General features: G+C 36.0%; 1 protein-coding gene across 3 annotated transcripts in view; it reads left to right on the top strand.

Moving 5' to 3' along the window:
• Window positions 1-24,355, top strand: part of TMEM87A (transmembrane protein 87A) — a 44,604-nt gene that overhangs the window by 4,091 nt on the left and 16,158 nt on the right. For 2 of the 3 annotated variants that reach the window (XM_045539562.1, XM_045539572.1), the window contains exons 3-11: window positions 1,141-1,226; window positions 4,224-4,337; window positions 7,008-7,061; window positions 7,231-7,275; window positions 15,135-15,252; window positions 18,879-18,940; window positions 19,764-19,947; window positions 20,980-21,079; window positions 23,364-23,457. In XM_045539562.1, coding sequence (XP_045395518.1) covers window positions 1,141-1,226; window positions 4,224-4,337; window positions 7,008-7,061; window positions 7,231-7,275; window positions 15,135-15,252; window positions 18,879-18,940; window positions 19,764-19,947; window positions 20,980-21,079; window positions 23,364-23,457 — 857 coding nt within the window. Of the gene's footprint in view, window positions 1-1,140; window positions 1,227-4,223; window positions 4,338-7,007; window positions 7,062-7,230; window positions 7,276-15,134; window positions 15,253-18,878; window positions 18,941-19,763; window positions 19,948-20,979; window positions 21,080-23,363; window positions 23,458-24,237; window positions 24,310-24,355 lie in introns of all 3 variants that reach the window. The other variant, XM_045539554.1, reaches the window with a different exon arrangement.

The raw sequence follows: 24,355 nt of genomic DNA, 5'->3' as shown, positions 1-24,355 counted from the left end.
CATAGCCAGATTGTTGTATCTTTTTTGTCATTTCCATAAATTCTATTCAATAGGTCAATTTTTTGAGTATTCTAATAGAGCCCTGTAAAAATGTGTTGATCATTTAAAAATTAGTTTGAGAAAATCGTTTAAAACAAAGAAAAAGAGGTTATAAAAAGGTTGCTTCTTTTGTTATGAACCAAAGTAGATTCTTAAATGCAGTCATGTTTATTTTTGTCACATTTGCATAAAGTAGAGAGTCTTTAGTATCTGTTCCTTTACACAGTTGGAATCAAAGGTGAAAGAGAATACTGACTTCTGCCAGGTGTGACAGCTAATCAGACTCCTAAGTCTTCAGACTAATGCCTTGACCCATTAAAATACTGTGTTCCAAACTATGTTTAATAAGTTATATGAAGCTTCCATGATTTCATAAGTTTCCTTGAGGACTTTCTTAAAGTGGTCTTTGAATAAAACCTAATACTCCTATCTTTGCTTTTGCTATTTCTGTCTTCCCCAGCCATATTTGCTTTTTGTTCATTGCTCTTTCTATCCAACCTTGGTATCTTTCAAGGTCTAAGCCATGAGTTTTTCCCCTCAGTGGAACTATTATTTATACCACCATTTAACAATCATGAATATTACCTTGTGACATCACTGACATTATTCCTTGTCTCTCCAATTAGAACATAGCCTTTTTAAGGGTCTTTAATAATTTGTTTCCATCCATTTCCCTCTTATGGTACAGTGTTAGACCCTACAACGGTCTAACACTATACCGTTGTATACTTGTGTTCTGCTCAATAAATATTAATATTTGAATGGTAATGGAAGACTGGTTTTAACTTAGGACTGCTTTGTCATTCTCAGGTGATTCCCAACAGAGATCCAGAAGTTGAGGCTTGAAAGCATAAAAATAGATCTGCAGTTTTAAAAGGTTAAAGACTGTTTAACTGCTATTTTTTCTATGAACAACAATACTTTTATCTGAATATCCAGTTCTTTTTGCATATATTATTCCATTACCTTATGTTTGGAGAAGGGATGGTCTTTGAGCATGTCAGTTTAGGGCAAGAAATAAATAGGATGTAGGTTAACTGTTTAAGAAGAATGCTTTGTTTGGGAATCATCTTTTATTCACAAAGATTTCTTCTTTTGTAGTTGATGGAGAACCTTGTGATCAGTCTTTGAATATAACGTGGTATCTGAAAAGTGCTGATTGTTACAATGAAATCTACAGCTTCAAGGTAAGGAATGTAAAATTACAGACTTTTCTTGTACCTTGGTGGTCATCTGGTTCCAATTTCTTAATTTTGTAGAGGAAGGAATATCATATAGCTGTGGAGGAGTAGAGCTGATACTAGAATGCATGCTTCCCAATTTGGAAACCTACTATATCAGCAATTCTCAAACTTTTTGGTCTCTTACATTCTTAAAACTTATTGTGGACTCCAGAAAGCCTTTGCACATGTAGGTTACTATGTTGGAAATTACAACTGAGAAGATGAAAATATTAATTTAATTTAAAATAGCAATAATAAACTCATTATATGTTAATATAAATAACATTTTTGGTGAAAAATAACTTTTTCCAAAAAAAAAAACAAAACCCACGTAAGCGTAGCATTGTTTTACATTTTTGCAAATCTCTTTAGTATCTGGCATAACGCAAGATAGCTGGATATCTTCTCCTTCACTCAGTCTGTTACGATATTTTGGTTGAAGTATATGTGGAAAATCTGACCTCTTACAGATATATAGTTAGGAAAGAAAATGGTATTTTAATAGTCTTTTCAGATAATTGAGGATATTATTTGATTCTCTACCAAAACTTAACAAGTGGAGTTTCTTAAAGATAGTTGCAATGTGGAATCAAATCATATTAATGAATGTTTTTGTACTCTAATACAAAATCTATGGGTGTGTCTTACACTTTGTACAGATCTTTTACTTGTACATGATTTTGTAATATTGCTCATTGGTCATTTAGAAAATATTCATTGACTAAATTACATAACATTTTCTAAATATTAACTTATTTTACATTTCACTAAAAGTTCTATTGTTAATAACCATCCCTTGGGCCCCTCTGTCTCATCAGTAGTTTCTTAAGTCTTGGAAGCCATTAAGATCATGGTAGCAACAAGTTCTTCAAAATTCCAGTTTTCGCTTCAAAGGTCAAATTTTATCATTGTCAGTGAATACTATCAGTTGTCTTCCTTGAAGTAAGAGCTTCCATTGCCCATTTTCAGGGAAATACCTTACAGATAACCAACTCTTGAAAACTGCAGTTTGTTAGTCTCTCTTTCAAGTAAATGTGATGTTCCATGAGAAAAGTGACTGGTTCACAAGTCAAAACAGTTGCAAAGTGCTTTATCTCAAGACAGTCATTTATTGTATTTTGCATACATTCCATTTTGTCACCAAGATTATTAAAACAGTCCTGTACTGAAAGTTCCAGATTTAATAACAGTAATTTTTACTACTTCATCAAGGATATTCTTACATAAAAGTGGCATTTTTTAAAGAGTTGGGGTCTTGCTATATTGCCCAGGCTAGCCTCAAAGTCCTGGGCTCAGGTGATCCTCCTACCTTAGCCTCCTGAGTAGCTGGGATTCTAGGCATGAGCCATTGTGCCTGGCTATCTTTTTTTTTGGTAATGTGGGATTGTGACTGAAGAGTATGATGACTAGTACCATTAGGTGCCACTGCCTTGGATCCCGTTAAAGGGTGGCACTTTTACCCACCATTGCTTTTCTAATATCAGTGCAGGGCAAATATACTATTATTATGAAGATAGTTTTGGCCACTTAGAGCTTGTGAAACAGTTCATCTACTAAGAGAATTGCCATGGTACACGATACTTGAGCATTAAAAATATATGCTCTGAGATAGATTTTTCAGGCCTTTTCCATTCTGTTTCTATCCTTCATTTTAGTTGACATGATTTTTCTTAAGATTGTGCTATTCTTGAAGTTTCTTTCTTTCTTTCTTTTTTTTCAAAGATACAATGTCTTGCTCTGTTGCCTGGATGCGGAATATAGCGGCCCTAATCATGCCTCACTGTAATGTCAAATTCCTGGGCAAAACTAATCCTCCTGCCTAAGTCTCCTGAGTAGCTGTGACTACAGGTGCATGCCACCATGCCCAGCTAATTTTTAAATTTTTTGTGGAGGTGAGGTCTCGCTCTCTTACCCAGGCTGATGTTGAATTCCTGGGCTCAAGTGATCCTCCCACCTCAGCCTCCCAAAGTGCTGGGATTATAGGCATGAGCCACCGCGCCCGACCTTAAAATTTCCTTACAAAGATAATTTCACTGACCTTTAGGAAATATCCATTGTCCAGTCAGTTTTTCAGAACTTAAGCATTTGAATCTCTGCTTAGTATTAAGTTTTTACGTTATCTTTTTTACACTGTTGGTGATCATTTTTGCTTTTGTTATGTAACATTGGTTAGGGTAGGATTGACATGATGGGGGAACTGAAAAGACTGGAGAATTTAGAAAGAAATAATAACATCTGCAGAATATGGTCTGAAATATCATTGATATTTTTCTCTCAATCACTAATTGAATTTGCAGTAAAAGGTTTATACGTTTGCAACTTGGCATAAACTGGTCAAGAGCTTAGGAGATGTTGTCTTCATAGGTAGTGCAAGTTAAGAATGTAAAAATTATTTTGGATTGCCACAGGATAAAAGTATGGAGGTTACAAGCAGATGGTTGAAGATGTGGAGCTTAGAAAAAAAGAGGGCAAGATTAGAGATATGGGTATGGGAGAGAAATCATGGAACTGATAGGTGAAGCCACAGAAATGATGATTTTTTTTTTTTAGTATTGGCAGTGGGCTGCAAATGGCTATAGCAGTTTTGTGCTGTGTCTTAGCTTATGAATGTGAGTAAATCTTTTTGTTGATGTTACTAATTTGGTCAAGTAACTCTTTTAAATATATATTCATATGACAAAACCCTCTGGACTCTGGCAGTTTCCCAGCCTTCCCAAAATCGTTAGAGGAACTACTCTTTGTGAGCCAAAGACTAGAATTCTGCATTTTATTTTAGAGTCTAATAATATTAGATTCTTGGATACTGTTTATATAGAGTCTTGCATACTGTTTATATAGAGTGTTTATTTGATGCAAGTTGCAAACTCAAAATTATATTTGTACTACAGGTGGTCTATTTGTTACCTTCTAAATATTTGTGAAAGGTGAATGAAATACTTTGTATCTTTACTATTTTTCTAGTCAGAAGACGTAGACTCATATTTGGAAAAACTTAAGGAAAAAAGAGGCTTGTCTGGGAAATATCAAACATCATCAAAATTGTTCCAGAACTGCAGTGAACTCTTTAAGACACAGGTAATCTTTGAAAGTGGTTGGAGGGAAATTGAAGAGGTAAAAAAAATGTAATTGTATTTTCGGTCATATCCATTTTCCACACCCCAGTTATTCCTTCTGGCAGGAATAAGTTGGAAGTATGTTCTAATAGGTGCATAGTAAGCCACTTAACATGTTCATCTCATCAAAGAGGGGTTGTACTTTCCTTTGTGTGTAAAACACAGACCTCCAATTTTTTTTATTATGGTAAAATGTACATAACATAAAACTTACCATTTTAACCTTTTTTTTTTTTTTTTTTTGAGACAGAGTCTCACTTTGTTGCCCTGGCTAGAGTGAGTGCCGTGGCGTCTGCCTAGCTCACAGCAACCTCAAACTCCTGGGCTTAAGCGATCCTACTGCCTCAGCCTCCCGAGTAGCTGGGACTACAGGCATGCGCCACCATGCCCGGCCAATTTTTTCTATATATATTTTTAGTTGTTCAGATAATTTATTTCTATTTTTAGTAGAGACGGGGTCTCTCGCTCAGGCTGGTCTCAAACTCCTGACCTCGAGCGATCCACCCGCCTCGGCCTCCCAGAGGGCTAGGATTACAGGCGTGAGCCACCGTGCCCGGCCCATTTTAACCATTTTTAAGTGTAGAATTCAATGGCATTAAATACATTTACATTGTTGTGCAGCCATCAACCCATTTCCAGAACTTTCATCATCCCAAATTGAAACTTCTTACTCATTAAACAATAACTTCCCGTCACCCCCCACCCTCCTGCCAGTTCCTGGTAACCACTGTTCTACTTTCTGTCTATGAATTTGACTACTCTAGATACCTCATGTAAGTAGAATCGTACAATTTTTTTTCTGACTTCTTTCACTTACCAGACTGTTTTTAAGGTTTATCCATGTTGTAGCATGTATCAAGAATTTATTCCTTTTTCAGGCTTAATAATATTCCATTATATGCATATACTGTATTTTGTTTATCCATTCATCTGTCGATGGACATTTGAAACCTCAAATTTTTAATTCTATTGTCACCTCATCTAATTGATGTGTTCCCAGAAAAACCAGGGTTTTTAAGTTTTACTGCTATAGATCTGAAATCAAAAGGGTATTGTCACTGACTTGTTTTGTGGAAAGAAGATGGGAATAATACATTTTTAATGTTTTTATATAGTAATCATGTAAGTGGAAATTCTGATGTGAAATTCTGTTATCTTAGAATAGGATCTAATACCAACTTTTGATAGAAAAATTTTATAGGTGTTGAAAATAGTATTGTAACTATAGCCTTTACTTTGTCCTTGCATTTAAAAATTGCTTTGGAATATTTAACAAATTGCCTTGAACTGGCAAGGAGTTCACTGGTCAGTTACTAGAAGTAATGTTTATTGATAAGAAGACTTTAATAATTGGTAATTGATAAGCAGATGAAGTAATTGATAATAGGATTATAAAGGTTCAGGTCTTGGGGGGGGGGAAATAGCTTTAAAATGGTGGAAGAAAGCGGGTGTAGTGGCTCATGCCTATAATCCCAGCTGCTCAGAGACAGGAGGATCACTTGAGGCCAGGAGTTTCGATCAGCCTGGGTGATACAGCGAGACCTGGTCTCAAGAAAAAAAATGGTGAAAGAATGGTAGAAAGAGAAAGCTAGAAACAATGTGATGTTGAGTATTTTGTATGTTTTCTGATGGTTCTCCAAATTTTCCCTCAGGCTAGTAGGATTGGTTGGTCTTTCTCAGATTTGATTATGGAAAGCTACATTGTGTCCTGTTGGCCGAGGTTGACTCCTTTTAGATCTGCTATAGCCTTTCCAGGGTCTTGGCATATACCTCTGTTGGTAAAGTTTCCCTTTCTCCTCCAATCTAATGTAACAGAGTTGAATTATACAGTCCAATCACTCAGGAAGGAGAATGGCTCATCTACTGATACCTGGTAAGATAGGTAATTAGTGTGGTTTTTTTTTTTATAGGCTTGGAGTGTTATGTGGAAGGACCTAAGAGTCCACAGTCTTAGGTTCAAATCTTATTTTTTCATCTAAAGCTTTATAGCTTTGACCTGCATTTTCCTCATCTGTAGAATGAGGGGCAATTATCCAATATCCTTCTATTGGAAAGCATATATCCTGTATCTAAGGCTTTGACATTCTTACAAAAAATTGAGTGGCCAGTTTGGTTTGATATTATTTTTTAGTTCTCAGCAGGGTTTTATTCACTTGTTTTGTGGTTGATTAGAAATCTTTTTTTTTTTTTTTTTTTTTTGAGACAGGGTCTCTCTCTGTTGCCCAGGTTAGAGTGCAGTGGCATCATCATAGCTCACTGCAGCTTAAACTCCTAGGCTCAAGCAGTCCTCCTGCCTCAGCCTCCCAAGTAGCTAGGACTTATAGGCATGCGCCACCATGCCTGGCTAATTTTTCATTTTTTGTAGAGATGGGTGGGAGGGTCTTGCTGTGTTACCCAGGCTGGTTTTGAACTCCTGGCTTCAAGCAGTCCTCCCCTCCAGCCTCCCAAAGTGCTGGAATTACAGATGTGAGCCACTGCACCCAGCCTGGAAAACTTTTGTTTGCTGATGGTATATTATTATATTTACTGTTACAGTGCTGTGTTTTACTTTAACCATATCTGTGTATTTTGAGCTACACTTTTCTTTTACCATTTATACATCTTTAATTTTAGTTTTACGTTTCTTTTGTAGAGCTTTTCTGGGGATTTTGTGCATCGACTGCCTCTTTTAGGAGAAAAACAGGAGGTAATTGTTTTTCTTATATATTTCTGAGAGTAAAGTAAAAATTCTAGCAGCTTGGGAGCCGTATCTCTGGGGAGGGAGCACTGCGCTTGGGTAGTCAGTGGAGGTGGCAGCTGGAGGAGTGCTAGAGGTTAAAAAAAAAGTTCTGAATTTTCTTTTTTTTTATTTAAAGGCTAAGGAGAATGGAACAAATCTTACCTTTATTGGAGACAAAACTGTAAGTATATTTGGGAATTTGGGACATTGAACATATATTTTAGTTTTCTTATGTTCACGTATTTTTGAATTGTTCTTTCGGTATGCTAACATTTAAAAGAAAGTTAGGACTGGAAGCGATACATCAAAATGTTAAAAATAGTTGTCTCTGGACGTTATCATGAGTGATTTTTATTTTCTTTGTGTTTTCTCTATTTTCTACAATAAATTTAAATTGCTATTGTCCCCTCCCATAAATATTTGTAAACAGGAAGAAACTTATTAAAAACCTTAAATTCTATTTGAAATTATCTGTGATAGAATACAATTGGAAGAGAGTTTGGAAAATTGAAATAAGATCAAAAGCTATAAATATGCCTTACATTTTCATAAGTATACATTATATGGATGCTTATTTCACTTTCTAATTCATAATAACTAATTCCTCAAAACTTTAGTAGTTAAAAATATAGAGGAAATAAGTTATCCATGTTGGGTCATAGTTTTTACAAAGCTGGTTAAAGTTTTTAATCTCATAAAAACTATTAAGATATAATATGCATGTCACAGAATTTACTTTTTTAAAGCATACAAATTAGTGGTTTCTAGTATATTCACAAGTTGTGCAACCACCAACCACTGTCTAATTCCAGAAACTCTTCATCACCCCAAAAAGTAACCCAATGCTCATTATCAGTCACTCCCCATTTCTCCCTTCCCCTAGCCTCTGGGCATCACTAATCTTTCTGTCTCTATGGATTTTCCTAATCTGGACGTTTTATGTAGCTGGAGTCATATAATACATGGTTTTGTGTTTGGACTCTTTCACAGTTTGCTACTCTGACTTAACCTTTACTTCCTGCTTGCACAGAGCCTTATGATCAGCCAGAGGTGAATGATTAGGGCCGTCTCAGGTCTCTCCTGGGCCTGTGCATAGCTCTGGGCATGTGTACATAGCCCTGCGCATACTTGTGGCCTTCTAGATTTCCAGTAATATTTTGGAGCTTTTCAAAGTTCCTATAGATATCTCATTCTCCAGTTTTTCCTTTTAAGTTTTTGATCAGCCTTCTGGTAGTTCCAGCTGTTAATGTTGACTCAGGCAGCCGTGATCTGCTGAGTGTTTTTGACAAATGCTCTGAGTACAGAGTCGTTGACACTGAATGATCTCTGAGTCAGGTCAAATAAAGACAAACTCCGAGAATGGAGCTTTTCAGCAATCTGCCGGACAGCTCTGGCGATTGGTCTTTTAGGGACCTCCAAACCTGTTTTTTGTTTTTTTTCTTAGTGTCTTATTATATGAATACATTGCAATTTGTTAAATTCTCTGTTCTTGAACATTTATGAGTTTCCTTATCTTGTGACTTTAAACCATGTTGTGATGAATATTCTTGTAGGTACATTTGTTTTTGAATCCTTATTTTCTGATTTCAAAAGATTTCTATATTGGTAAAAGTTTTTCATTCTATAACTTAAAGTAAAAATTCTTTTTAATTTTGATTTCTAGTAGTTTTACCAGTTTGATGTGCTTTCACAGACAGAGCACATGCATATTAACTAAAATGAGATCATGTTATTTATACCACTGTATAATATTTTCTTTTCACTAACAAATTCATACATTGAACACTACTTTTTTCACAGTCGCCTGATATTCCATTTATCATAATTTTTTATAATTAACTCCCAATTGGTGTACATTGGGTTGTTTCCAGATTTTCACTATTGTGGGTAAGATCACATTCATAATGTCTAGCTATATCGTTTTGTGTACATTTATAATATTATCTGTAGGCTAAATTCCTGGAGGTGGAATCAGTGGATCCAAGGGTATGCACAGTTTTAATATTCTTTTTCTATGCTTTGTCAAAGTGCTCTGCAGAGAAGTTGTAGCACTTTATGGTCCCAAGAAAGTGAGAGTGAGTTTCCATCTTTTTCCACAAACACTGGCTATTACTATTTAAAGCAGATTTTATGCAGTTTCTAGTTAAGCAGTAATTTATTGTTGTAAATTGTATTTAAAAAATTATTGGTGAAGGTGAATGTTCATTTATATGCATATTGGCTGTTTGTATTTTTACTTTCTTCAGTTGTTGTCTGTGGGTAGCATACTTTGAGTTCTACTGAGGGCTTGAGCCTTGTTCCTAGTGATTAAAGCTGGCTGAAAGATGACCCTGTTGAATATCACAAGTAATATTCAGAAATACTTAGTATTGGCCAACAAACATATAAAAAAGTGCTCAACATCTCTAATCATCAGGGAAATGCAAGTTAAAACCACAATGAGATATCACTTAACTCCAGTGAGAATGGCTTTTATCAAAAAGTCCCGATACAACAACTGTTGGTATGGATGCAGAGAGATGGGAACACTCTTACACAGCCAGTGGGACTGCAAACTAGTACAACCTTTATGGAAATTAATATGGAGATACCTCAAAGAACTGAAAGTGGAACTACCATTTGATCTAGCAATTCTACTACTGGGTATTTACCCAAAGGGAAAAAAGACATTCTATAAAAAAGACATCTGTACTTGGGTGTTCATAGCAGCACCATTCACAATTGCAAAGATGTGGAAACAACCCAAGTGTCCATCAATACATGAGTGGATTAATAAAATATGGTATATGTATACCATGGAGTACTACTCGGCCATAAAAAATGATGAACTAATACCCCTTTTACTATCCTGGATGGAGCTGGAGCCCATTCTTTTAAGTGAAGTATCATAAGAATGGAAAAATAAGTGCCACATGTACTCACCATTAAATTGGTACTAATTGATCAACACTTATGTGCACATATGGAAGTAACATGTAACATTCATACGGTGTTGGGCAGGTGGAAGTGGGGAGGAGCGGATAAATTCACACCTAATGGGTACAGTGTGTGATGTCTGGGGGTTGGACATGCTTGTAACTTTGACTTGGGCAGTGCAAGGGCAATATATGTAACCAAAGTGTTTGTACCCCCATAATATTCTGAAATAGAAAGCAGACAACAAAACAAGAAATACTTAGTCAGTATATAGTCAAAAGAAGTCCTTTGATCTTTCTTCCTGAAAATTGGGCCCAAGGTAAATACCTTATAATCTTATTTAAGGATACTCACTAGTTCAGTACCTCCACTCTCTTTTATTAAAGCTCTGATAAAACACAGATGTTTGTAGAGGAAAGGTCCTCTCTCTGTTCCTTCCCCTAAGAAAAGATTGGTAAAAGAGAACTTTAATATTTTGATTAGCTCTTTTTTTGTTTGATATAAGTAGTAATGTGATGCATTAACCATTATAGTTTTTGCAAAGTCTATAAATTATTTTTTAGAGCAGTTTTAGGTTCACAACAAAATTAAGTACAAAGAGTTTTTCCATACCCCTGTACACTCAGCCTGTCCCATCATTAACAAACTGCATCACCATGGTACACTTGTTACCATTGGTGAACCCACATTGGCACATCATTATCAACCAAAGTCATAGTTTACATTAGGGTTCACTCATAGGTTTTGACAAATGTATACCTTTTTTTTTTTTTTTTTGAGATAGAGTCTTGCTCTGTTCCTCAGGCTAGAGCCCCCTGGTGTTAGCCTAGCTCACAGCAACCTCAAACTCTTGGGCTGAAGCGATCCTCCTGCCTCAGCCTCCCAAGTAGCTGGGACTACAGGCATGTGCCACCACATCCAGCTAATTTTTCTATTTTTAGTAACAATGGGGTCTTGCTCAGGCTGGTCTCAAACTCCTGAGCTCAAATGATCCTCCTGCCTTGGCCTCCCAGGAGTGCTAGGATTACAGGCGTGAGCCACCGCACCCAGCTGACAAATGTTTAATGACATTTCCACCATTATACTATACAGAATAGTTTCAGTGCCCTAAAAATCTTCCGTTCTCTGCCTGTTCATCTCTTTCCCATAAACTCCTAGTAATCGCTGATCATCTTACTGTCTCCATAGTTTTGCCCTTTCCAGAGCGTCATATAGTGGGAATTAGACAAATACGTAGCCTTTTCAGATTGGCTTCTTTCACTTAGTAATGTGCACTTAAGGTTCCTCCATGTCTTCTGGTGGCTAGATGATGGCTCATTTCTTTTTAGTGGTAATACTCCATTGTCTGCATATATCAGTTTACATTCTCCTATTGAAGGACATCTTGGTTGTTTCAAGTTATTGCAGTTATGAATATAGCTGCTGTAGGCATTTGTGTGCAGGTTTTTATGTAGATGTAAGTTTTCATTTCCTTTGGGTGAACACCAAGCAGCATGATTGCTGGATTATATGGTAAGAATATGTTTAGTTTTGTAACCATTGAAAGTGTCAATAACTAGATTACCACATGCAGCTTTAACTATCTTATCTTACTGATGGGATTAGGAAATTTGTGTTGAAAAAGATTTATAATTTTGAGGCATTATCAAGAAGAGTTTTAAAAATTGTTCTGTTAAGAAGGAGGAAATAATTAGTAGTCAAGGTGGTAGTTAAGAACACAGGCTCTGGGGTTAGATGTTCTAGATTTCAAAGTCCAACTCTACAACTTAAAACTTCCCTTGGAAAAATTAGTTATTTTCTTGGGTGTCAGTTTCTTGGATGGTAAAATGGAGCTAATAGGAGTGACATCACCAAGAATTGTGGAGTAGGGAAGTCCAGGGCTCTTTTGCCTCCACAACAGCAACTAATAAGGTGTCAGACACTTTAAATAACAAGGAAAATTTTACTGAAGAACCTGCTGCATTGTATTAAGAAAGTGCATTCGTGTTTTAAATTGTCTATTTACCATCCCATCTTTCCTAGTTCAGAGACAGGAAGATGGCAGCCAGCAGTCCTGATGTAGATTGCTAATGCCAGAGGGACTAATATGAACCTTATTCTTAAGGATTGGTGGTTGTGTGTTTTGACCTGTCTGGCAGCTCCCTGAAGGACCTGTTCAAGGACTTGCCTTTGTTTTGCCTGACTGGGGAGTGTTCTAGGGCTGTGGTGGCTTCCTGGGTTGTGTTTGTCAGAGCATTTACAGGAAGAAGTATTGGCTGCGTAGGGAAAGGAATAACAGTGGGGACAAGCAATAGATAGACTGTAAAGCCTGGGAAGGAAAAGGCATAGAAAGGACCAATATGGGAGAAAAAGGGCTTTTAAAAGCTCCTGTGTGTGCTGGAGGATTGAGAAAGCCATGTGCATTCTTAGGACTGGACATGTGCTCAGAAAAGACCTTAGATGATCCTAAGCTTTCACGTTGGCTGATCTTCAGGCTCTGCACAAGCAGAAAGTGAAGACTAAGGAAGGGCTTTAATTGGCCCAGCTAAGTGTTGAAGCTTTGCCCCATCTGCAAAGACTGGGAGGGTAATTTTTTTCTTTTTTGGCTCCTAGTGTTTAAGAAGATCTTTGTCCAAACACTAGCTGACCACTAAGCTAAAGGAACACAGACTCCAGTAGCAGACTTTACAAAAATAGTTTAGAAAAGTCACTAAACAAATGAAACAGCAGCAACCCATACCAGCAGCTAACAGGTAGAGGGCAGATTCTGGTTTCCAGAGCTGCTACATTATATTATTCAGAATGTTTATTAGTTTTCAACAAAAATTATGAGGTGTACAAAGAAACAAGAAAGTATGGCACATTTACAGGATTAAAAAAAAAAATAGAAAGTGCCTCTGAGGAAGCCTGAGTATTACTCACTAGGCAAAGACTTTAAATGAACCGTCTTAAATATGCTCAAAGAGCTTAAAAAACCAGATGTGGCACACGCCTGTAGTCCCAGCTACTTGGGAGGCTGAGCCAGGAGGATCACTTGAGCTCAGGAATTGGAGTTCAGCCTGGGCAACATAGCAAGACCCAGTCTCTAAAAAAAAAAAAAGAAGAAATTATAAGATGATAAAAAAACTAAGAAAAGCAAGAATTAAGAACTAAAGAAAACCAGGAAAACATAGAGATAAAAATGATAAAAAGAATGAAGACAAATGAACAGAGCCCGAGAGACCTATGGGACACCACCAAGTATATCAATGTGCACATAGTAGGAATTCCGGAGGGAGAAGAGAGAGATGCAAAGAATGTTTGAGGAAATAGTGGCCAAAAACTCTCCAAATTTGATAAAAAGCATTAATTTCAAAAAGACAAGCTCACAAAGCTCAAATTCTAAGCAGGAATGAATAAACAATGTTGTATGTCCATAAAGTATATTATTCATTCATAAAAATGAATGAAGTGCTGATACATGCAACAACATGGATGAACCTTGAAAACATTAAGTGAAAGACACAGAAGGCCATGTGTTTATGGTTCATTTATATGAGATGTCTGTAAATAGACATACCATGGAAACAGGAAGTAGATGAGTAGTTGCAAGTGGTGGCGGGAAGGACAAATGGGAAGTTACTGCTTAATGAGTACAAGGTCTCCTTTTGGAATGATGAAAATGTTTTGGAACTGGATAGAGACAGTGTTTGTACATCATTGTGCAGTGTACCACATGCTGCTGAATTATACACATTAAAATTGTGAATTTTATGTTACGTGAAATTTACCTCAGTTTAAAAAGGAGGATTAAAGAACATACAAATGCTGAATATCGTGCCTGGCATATAAATGTTATTTTTACAGGATCAGAATTGCTACATTCCAGAGTTAAATGTAAACTTTATCAAATCCTGGAATATGGAAATCAGTCCGTTTTGGAATTTGTAAGAGATGGTTTTAAGATATTTAAAATTTGTAACAGAGCAGTTTATTACACCAATGTTTTATTGGTTAATGAGCAAGCAAGTTCAGGAAAGGTTCAGTAATTACAGTTAATAAGACATATGATACTCATAACTTCAAAGCTGTAAAGTTTTCTCACAGACTGCTCCTGAGTCTTGTCAGAGAGAGACTTATTAGGCAGAGAGAAATCACTGTATGAGTTAGCATAACATTTATGCTCTTACGTTACTAAGATAACCTAGTAAATGTATAGCTGAAGAATCATTTAATCTGTTTGACACATTGAATTTTTATTGTGGAATATAATTTCTGAACTATTGCTTAACCTTTTCTCGAGTTTGTAAGACATTTTAACCATTTGAGAAAAGTTGTGACTACACAGGAAAATGCACAAATGTGTAAAATCTGTTATCCACTTTGAACGGTTTCCTAGATCAGTGAAGCTTACTCAGAGATCTCTGAATAAAAGTTTCTCCTTCTAAGACCGGATGGTAAAAGTTGCAATTCTAGGTAGCAGTACCTTCTTTCACACATAAGGAAGAAGCAGCCAATCATTTTCTATGTACATCTTTATCTTTGTATCTTAGTCTTGTGTTTGTGAAGTTTAATCTATGTGGAAAGCACGAGTTACTGGTCAAGGGCTTGCAGGCTGTTAACTTGTCTTCCTTGACTTTGAGGGGCAGTGACTCTTGCTTTCCACGTAAACTAGCCCAAGGTTAAATTTTTTATATAAATGTGAAACCATGTCAGCAGATATTCTGGTAGTCTTGTGAAGGGCGTTGAACAAAGGGAATTAGATTCAGGAATTGGTGTTTATAATTCATGTTTATTGACATCATCATAGTTTTTTTAGGTGATTTACATAATCCTCAGTTTAAATTCCTTAGCTTGTAGTGATATCCGTGTAAAACAATCTAGTATCCAAATGTGGCTTAAACAGATTCAACTTAGTGATTCTTGTTGAGGTTTTCCTCATAAAGAAATGTTAAATGTATAGATACTTTTAGTAATTCATAATCTAGCCTACTTTATTTTATGCACTACAGGCTTGTTTGTTGTGTCTACTGTTTTAATGAATGAAAGTAAAGGACTCTACCATGTTTCTGGACACATTCTGGAGCAAAATTTTTATATTGTATTGTTAACTTGTGCTTTCAATTCTTAAGATTTGAAAGTTTGATGCCTTTTCCCCCTCTCTAGGCAATGCATGAACCATTGCAAACTTGGCAGGATGCACCATACATTTTTATTGTACATGTTGGCATTTCATCCTCAAAGGAATCATCAAAAGAAAATTCACTAAGTAATCTTTTTACCAGTAAGTTCAATTCATTTCTTTTTAACATTTGTGTTTTTATCTAGTTATGTCATATGTGGTGTTAGGTAGTATAAAATTGCTTTAAGTGAGGGAATAATTCATTAAGAATGTTGTAAAGTGGGGAAATTGGGGGAAATTAACATTTTTCTGCACCTGATATTATTAGGCATAGTCGTGGGCACTTCACATATGATTTCTTTTTTTTTTTTTTTTTGAGACAGAGTCTCACTTTGTTGCCCGGGCTAGAGTGAGTGCCGTGGCATCAGCCTAGCTCACAGCAACCTCAGACTCCTGGGCTTAAGCGATCCTACTGCCTCAGCCTCCCGAGTAGCTGGGACTACAGGCATGCGCCACCATGCCCAGCTAATTTTTTTTTGTATATATATATATTTTTTTTTTAGTTGGCCAGATAATTTCTTTCTATTTTAGTAGAGACGGGGTCTCACTCTTGCTCAGGCTGGTCTCGAACTCCTGACCTCGAGCGATCCACCCGCCTCGGCCTCCCAGAGCTAGGATTACAGGCGTGAGCCACCGCGCCCGGCCCACATATGATTTCTTATTAGGTTTCATTTTCCTTCATTTGATCCTCCTGCATTTTAAATTTTTAATTAGTATCATGCTTTCAGTATTCTGAACTAGAATTGTGAAAACTTGGTCACCAAACCAGAGCTCGCAAAATTTTAAATTAATTAACATTGGTAATTTTTAATGTCTCAAGAATTTTTTAAAGTTTTTTCCTTTCTATTGTTGCTTCCCAGTTCATCTTTTACCTGGAATTTTGCAATAACTCCCTAACTGGTCTTACTTCCTGTGGTTTTCTTTTTTGTTTCTTCTTTCTACTGTGTAGTTTCCTTATATAGCCTGCTTTCTCAAGTAGAGTATTGAGTAGAAACAATGAGGGCAGCCATCTTTATCTTGCTCCTGACTTCTCTCGCAGTATTGGTACATTTCACCATTAAGTGTGATGTTTACTGTAGATTTTTCCAGATATTCTTTTTTTCTTTTTTTTCATTATTTTCTCTCCCTATTTTTTTTTTTTTTTTGAGACAGGGTCTCTGTCACTTGGGCTAGAGTTCAGTGACATCATCATAGCTCACTGCAACCTCAAGTTCCTGAGTTCAAGCGATCCTCCTGCCTCAGCCTCCCAAGTAGCTGGGACATTGGGTGCATGCCACTATGCCCAGATAATTTTTCTATTTTTTGTAGAGACGGGGTCTTGCTTTTGCTCAGGCTGGTCTCAAACTCCTGCCCTCAAGTAATCCTCCCACCTTGGCCTCCCAAAGTCCTAGGATTACAGGTGTGAGCTAACACACCTGGCCTCAAAATATGCTTTATTTGGTTAAGGATATTCCTTTCTATTTCTAGGTTACTGAGAGTAGTTTCCTTTTTTTTTTTTAGTATTAAGAAGGGAATACTCAGTTTTTTTAAAGGATTCAGTTACATTGGTTAAAATGATCATATGGGCTTTCTCATTTGGTATGTGACTGTGGAACATTATATTAACTGGTCTTCTTTGTTTTCTTTTTTTGTGTGTGTCAAATACTCAAGGAAGGGAAAAATTGGTCTTACAATGTTAAAACCATTCTTGACTTTTTGGGATACCACTACTTGGTCTTGACATACAAACGCACGCAAACACATACACACTTTCATACACATTACTGGATTCTATTTGCTAGTATTTTTTTAAGTTTGTTATCTATGTTCAAAGTAAGATAGGTCTATAATTTTCTTTTCTCATATTGTCTTTCACTGGTTTTGGCATCCAAGTTATGCTAGTCTCCTCATACAATGAATTGGAGAATGTCACCTGTTTTTAAATTCTTTGGAACAGTTTTTGTAAGGGTGGCATTATCCATTCCTTGAGTGTCTGGTAGAACTCATCTGTAACACTGTTTCAACCTAATGTTCTTTTTTTCCCCCAGGTAGATTTTACTCAACTGATTTATTTTGTTTTATAGTAATAACTGGTTTTAGTTTTTATGTTTTCCCATGAATCAATGGTTTTTTTTATTTGGCCTTTTGAGAAATTGTCCATTTTATTTAAGATTTCAGATTTATTGATAGTTATTAATGATATTTCTTTAGAAAATCTACTGTATCTGTAGCCTTTGAAAATCCTTAATATTGCCTTTGCATCTTCTCTTTTTAATTTGTTAAATCTTTCTAGAATTTTATTTTACTGTATTTTCATCCCAATGAACCAGCTTTTGGTTAGGTTAATTTTCCTATTTCTTTGTTTCATTAACATCTACTTTATCTTTATTATTTCTTTCATTTGACTTAATTTTAAACTTTTGTTTTTTTATGATTCTTGTATTGAATCCTTCACTCACAATCTAAAAATGGGTCTTATGCCATATACTGATATGGAGATGTAGCAGATCTAGGCAACCAGAGGGTGGCCTGGCACAATTTCTGGACCCCATAATGTGTGGGTATTCTGTTTCTTTAGGCCCATGACTTTCTAATGGGTAGTAGTCTCAAGGAGCAGTTGCCAGTGTTTATTTTCAACCTTCTTTCTTTGAAAAGGATGGAAGGAAAGCCCTTCTCCACTCCACTTCATCCTCTTCATACATCAAATCTGGCTGTGGTCCCTCTCTTTTGCTTTGAAACCTACTATTAATCTGTCTATGGAGATGATTACTTCTCAAATAAATCAGAGTTTTATTTATTAATCATATTTAGAATTTATCCAGCTCATTGTCAATTAGTCTTAAAATAGTCAATCTTAAAATAGTTTTTCAATTACAGACCATCTTAAAATAGTAGGTTTGCTTCAGTGAGGCAGATATGTCTTTCAGATTCATGCTGTTAACTATCACTTTTTCTGCTTCATTAAACACTTTGTAGTTATTAACAAAGTTTTTGGGAAAAATGTTTACTAGCAAGTTTTGGGAAAGTTCAGTTCTATGTTTATGGGATGGTGCTTTGCTTCCATCTGAACTTCTGAGTTATTTTCAGTTTGGAGTGAGGATCTAGGGTACATGATTGGGAAGCTGGATTGTTTCCCACCTTATTTTATCAGGCAAAAATAAATGCAACCTTGTGCATCATTTGTGTGAATTAATGTGAATTCCTATTTTTTTTATACCTTCTTCTGAAAATGATGCATTAATGTGGCAAGATCACATAAAATTGTAGTTGGTAGAAAAATAATAAAGCATTAAGAAACTATAGGTAAGGAAGGAGAGAAAATACAGAAGGTGATAAAATGAAGAAAGGAAATCCTGTAAAACATATTAGTGATGTGTTGTAAGAACAAGTATATATGAAGTGTGTTTGGAATTTAGAGTACATGATGAGTAGTTCCAAATGGGCAGCCAGAAAGGCTTTATGGAGAAAATATCATCCAGTCTAGTCTTTAAGGAATGTAGGAATGGGATCAAAAGGGCTTTCCCACTTCAGACTGGAACAGAGCGGTGGAAGCCTGGGCAGGACACAGCATGAACTGTGAGAACACTTAATGAATTTCAAAGTGCTGTACCAATGTAATATGCACCAGGATTGAAGTGGTTAAAAGTAAATGATCCAGTGAACTTTTCGTTAATTTCATTGAACATTAGACAGTATTCTTGTTTAATTTCTGTATACATTAAATTAATTCTAAGGACCATGTTTTACAGTGACTGTTGAAGTGAAGGGTCCATATGAATACCTCACACTTGAAGACTATCCCTTGATGATTGTAAGTGACCTTTTATTCTTTACCCTCAGCACTGAATGAGTTTAGCTTGAAAGATTGCCCGTTTTGTGGCAATATTCTTTTTTTAAAGATTTGTACCTACATTGTTCAGAAAATGTTGCCTATAATTCTGGATTTATTTCTTATTAGACTGAGACTTTGGGAGGGTCCGTGTACCCTTGTATGCCTTATTTTCTTATTTGTAAAATGAAGGAGTCAATAATCTGTGGATTTTAGACTTGGGAAGTACTTCAAAGATTGTCTCACATCTCATTCTCTCTAGGGTCCATAGCAGGGCACTTCTTATTACAACCTTGTTGTTTCTGATCCCACTTAAAGTAACCACATGATGAAACTTCCTCCTCTTCATTGTGTGTGCCTGAGTATGTGTGCATGCACCTGTGTCTGAGAATATCCTTAATCTATTTTCAGACTTCCTTTGTTCGTGATTATTCTCTTCTTCCTTCCCCTTTACTAGTTTTCCCATTTTGTTGTGTTTTCTTGCCTCTAGATGTATCCTCACCCAGTCATGCCTTTTTTCCTCCTCAGTGTTGTCTTCATTTATATGACTTAGATTATGAGTTGAGAAAGCTCTTTTAATAGTGGAGAAGAGTCACTCTTGAGAAATTCTTACATCATCTTCCTGTACTCAAGAGGAGATAATTCTTTCCGTTAGTATTAAACTCCAAAGAAATAAATATTTTTAAATAAAAGGTAGAATGGGTATATTTTTGTAGTTTGTTAAAACTATATATTGATTCTAAATCTAGATACTTGACTCTTGGCCCTAATTCTTCTTTTTATCTCTTATTCAATTTGATGACAGTTTTTTATGGTGATGTGTATTGTATATGTCCTGTTTGGTGTTCTGTGGCTGGCGTGGTCTGCCTGCTACTGGAGAGATCTCCTGAGAATTCAGTTTTGGATTGGTGCTGTCATCTTCCTGGGAATGCTTGAGAAGGCTGTCTTCTATGCAGAATTTCAGAATATTCGGTACAAAGGAGAATCTGGTATGTAACCAAAAAATGTTTATCAATTTGAGTGATGGGCAGGTGAGATGTGTGGAAATTTTCCTAAGTTCAGCAGTCATTAAACAAGTCTGACTTTCCAATTACGTAATTATTAGACTAACTTAAGCAGAATCACTATGATTGTGACTTTTATTTTTAATCTCATAATTTATGGGTTCAGTGATATGAGTAATTTTACTGAAATATCCTCACAAAAGTTACAATTATAGACCATATTGGGAACGATTATTACCATCACCAAATCTCAATTGCCATTGATTTCTAAGTCACCATTATACATCTAAGAAAGAAGGTAAACAATGCCAATTTAATTGTAAAATGACATTGATTGTAAGACACACCTCGATTTCAAAGATGTTAAAATGTGGGGTAAAGTGCATCTAAGAATTGATATTAGTAATATCAAGAAAATAGGAGGGTGCTTATGGTTTAGTAAGGTGAACTGGTAATAAATTGTTTTATGCTGAAACTTTCTGTGATCATTTCTCTTATCAGACTGTTTGATTGGTAATAATTGTTGCAAGCTATACTAATTAGATCTTTTGCTGGTCTTTGAAAAGTCTCGAAAATAGTAGATGTAAAAATGAGTTGAAAACTGTATGTTCCTATATGTGTGTGCATGTGAGTGTATTTTGTACTTTTGTGTAGCTATATTTCATAGTTTTTGAAAATGGTGGGGGGAGGGCGGGTAGAATTTCCTTGCTGCTACAAACTGTCCATATAGGTAGGGTGAAGTATTCTGTCATGGTTTTAGTGAAGTTGGGAGTGGGTGGGGGAGGAAGCTGAGCTGAGTACACCTCCATTGCCATACATACCCATGAGTAAGATTGCAAGTGACATCACCTTGTATATTTATAAAAATTGCAGAAGAGTTATTCTATTTTAGTAGTACTAATACCAATGCTTATTCTGGAGAGTATTAGAGATCTACATTCTGGAACTGGAATCATGCCTGTTGCCTAACCTAGATAATTGTGTCATTTCTTCCTTCTCCTTGTCTTCTTTCTCAAGTCCAAGGTGCATTGATCCTTGCAGAGCTGCTTTCAGCAGTGAAACGCTCACTGGCTCGAACGCTGGTCATAATAGTCAGTCTGGGATATGGCATAGTCAAGTAAGTATTCACTTCTTTTGTGGAAAAGCAAATTAAAATGAAATAGTATTGCAGGTTCCTAATGTGGTAGTTCTGAAATAGTTGATAAAAGAAATAATTCTGAAATAAGAAAAGATATCTGAAGTTTTATAGCATTGTAAATGTTGGTAAAATATTAGTATTTCATCTCACTTCTTACAAGGAGTATCTGCAGGAAAGCCTGCAATGTAACAAATGATATTGAAACACCAAACTTATCAAGTAAATTTATAACAGCTTTATTCTTCTAAAATATTTTTGCAAATCAGATTTTTTATGGGAACAGCATGAGTGTCTTCTATAGGCATTCTTCTAGGCATTGTTCTAGGCTCAGGGGATACAGCAAGTTTATAAAAGACTTGGAGTTTACATTTGTGGAGGGAAGGAACAAAGACAAAATTTAAACAATTGAGTAAAATATCTAATATGTCAGAGAAATGCAATGGTGGAGTAGATAATTCAGGGAAAGGGGACAGGAAGTACTAGTGCTAGGCAGGAGCTGGAGCTTGCAGTGGAAAATAGGGTGATGAAGGAAGGCTTCAGTTCACTTAGTGACATTTACACAAACACCTCAAGGAGGTGAGGGAGCTATATGTCTCCCTAGGGGAAGAGATGCTGAGATGGGATCAGATTCTGTATGTATTCTGAAGGTAGAACTAGAACCAGTAGAATTTGCTGATGGATCAGAAGTGTGATGTGAGAGAGAAGAGGAATCAAGAATGATGCCAACTCTTTTGGTTAGATCAAGTGGCAGGATGGAATTGATATTTACTGAGTTTAGAAAGACCTTAGATGATGTAAGTTTGGAGTAGAGTCAACATTAGCAGTCAGCTGGATATCCAAGTGGGGGAAACAAAGGGGGAGAGGTTGGGGCAGAGATAAAAGTTTGGGAATCATCAAGATGTAGATGTTCTTAAGTCATGAGGCTGGATGTGATCACCAAGGAAGTGAGTATATACAGAGAAGAGGTCCAAGGACTGGACCCTTTTGATTATTATTTAGAAATCTGTGAAACAGTAGAGTTAGCAGAGGAAATTAAGGAATGACCAGTGAGTTGGGAGGCTAACTGAAGATTGTGTTTTAAGGAGGGAGTGATTAAATGGTATCAAATGATCTTGATAGGTCTAATAACAGGATTGAAAATTGACCATTGGGTTGGCTACATGGAAGGTCTTAGTACCATAACAAGGACAGTTTTGGTGAAGTGTTAAGGGCAAAAGCCCTATTGGAGAGAGTTTAAGAGGGAATATAGGAGGAGGGGAATGGAGTTAGCCAGGTATAGACAGTTATTTCAGGGAGTTTTGCTGTAAGTGGGATTAAGTGGTGGGGGTGTTAATGTTTTAAATTTATTTACTCATTTAAAGGAGTTTTGCTTTAAATGGGATTAGAGGAATGGCAGGTTTTAATTCTTAAAATTTATTTAATAAATATTTGAGTGCCTTCTGTATGCCAGGAAGCATTCTAGAATTCCCTGCTTATATGGAGCTTTTCCTGGTGTATAACAAAAAATACAAGAACAAATATTGGTAAGGCTTAGGCAGACATGATTTAAGGCAGTGCATCTCAAGGTATACTACACTAAGGAATCACCTAGGAATTTTGTTAAAATGTAGATTCTACTTCAGGATTTTAAATATCAAGGATCTGAGGCTTTTCTTTCTTCAGAGGTTGCTCAAAAGACTTTTCATATTTTGTTGGGTTTTGAGCCTACAAATATATTGTTTATTCAATAAACTACAATAGGATATTCGATTATATTAAATTCTTAGATTATTTAATGATGATGTAGTTATTTTTTTTAAGTCCATTTTGTAGCCATTGAAATATAAAGAAAAGTCCTCATCTATTAAAGACACATACTGAAACATATACATATAAAATATACTGTTTAGGATTTGCTTCAAATAATATGAAAGGATGGGAAGAGGATGGGGTATGCATGGGGAAGAATTAGCCATAGGTTGATGGTTGTTGGGACTGGGTGAGTTTATTATACTACTTTTGAATATGTTTCAAAATTCCATGCAATAAAAAGTTTTTAAAAATGCAGTAACCAGGGGCCAGATCTTAAGTTCTAGTATTCATCTTGTTTTAAGGCCATATGTTCTTATGAGTTTTTCCCTCTCAGGTGAATCAGGTGTGATAAACACTGTTGTTTATCACCCTAAATTGTTGCCCTGTAATAATTAACATGAACTCCTGTTACCTAGCTTGTATTGGGGTTTGTCACATTTATACTCAGCTATCTTTTTGCTTCCTCTTTTAGGCCACGCCTTGGAGTCACGCTTCACAAGGTTGTGGTAGCAGGAGCCCTCTATCTTTTGTTCTCTGGTATGGAAGGGGTCCTCAGAGTTACTGGGGTCAGTACTGCTTAATCTGAATTTTTGTGGTCAGTTATATTGTTTCTATCTTGAGAGTGTGAATTAGAAATGTCTATGGACTTCTTCACTGTTTGCTCTAAGTCACCTTTGGGTTCTGATTTTCGGAATGAATGTATAGTTCATTTTTTCTTTTTAATGTATCAGAGTTTTATAAATTTAATGTGTGACCCAGAATGAATGCTCTTCCATCCATCCCCAGACTGATAATTATTTATTCCTTCTCCCAAGCAGTGGACTCTCATTCTTGTATAAGTGGCAAACATTGGAGTCATGTACTTATTGGTTAATCTAATCTTAACAGTGCTCTTTGCTTAACCAACACTTGAGTTTCAAAGACTTCCTTAAAATGTAACTTACTATAATAATTTTTACACCATTCTTGAGAATTGTATAATTATTCCCTTTGCCAGGGAAGGGAACCGAAAATACTGAGATGTAAGTGATAAAGAAATTTATGTTATATCTGTATTAATGTGAAGAAGTAGGCCTCCCTAGGCCATTCCAATTAATTTTCTTATTTATTTAAAAATCAGACTCTTTAATAACCTATTAGATTCAAGGTGCTAAATGCTATAAATTTTGGCTTGCCCTCAAGAAATCTGGACTCAGTAAGTTTTGCAGTAAATTGCCCCTTAAATAAACCCTCTGTAGATGCAAGTTTGTTTTTCAAATCACACTCTGCTCTGTATGTAATTTCCATAGACTTAGCAACTTTAACCCTCTGTCAATTTCATTTTCTTTCTTCTGCTGCTGCTGTAGTATTTTTCTTATTCCTTGGCTCTGACAGTAAACCTGGTCCTCTCAGCAATTGATGCCTGTTTTATTTTATGGATATCCTTTTAATAATGCACCGGTGATTGGGTAATTAGGGCTATAT

Source organism: Lemur catta, chromosome 1 (assembly GCF_020740605.2).
Source record: "Lemur catta isolate mLemCat1 chromosome 1, mLemCat1.pri, whole genome shotgun sequence".
In the NCBI taxonomy this organism is placed as follows: Eukaryota; Metazoa; Chordata; class Mammalia; order Primates; family Lemuridae; genus Lemur; species Lemur catta.
This window is presented reverse-complemented; position numbering and strand designations above follow the sequence as displayed.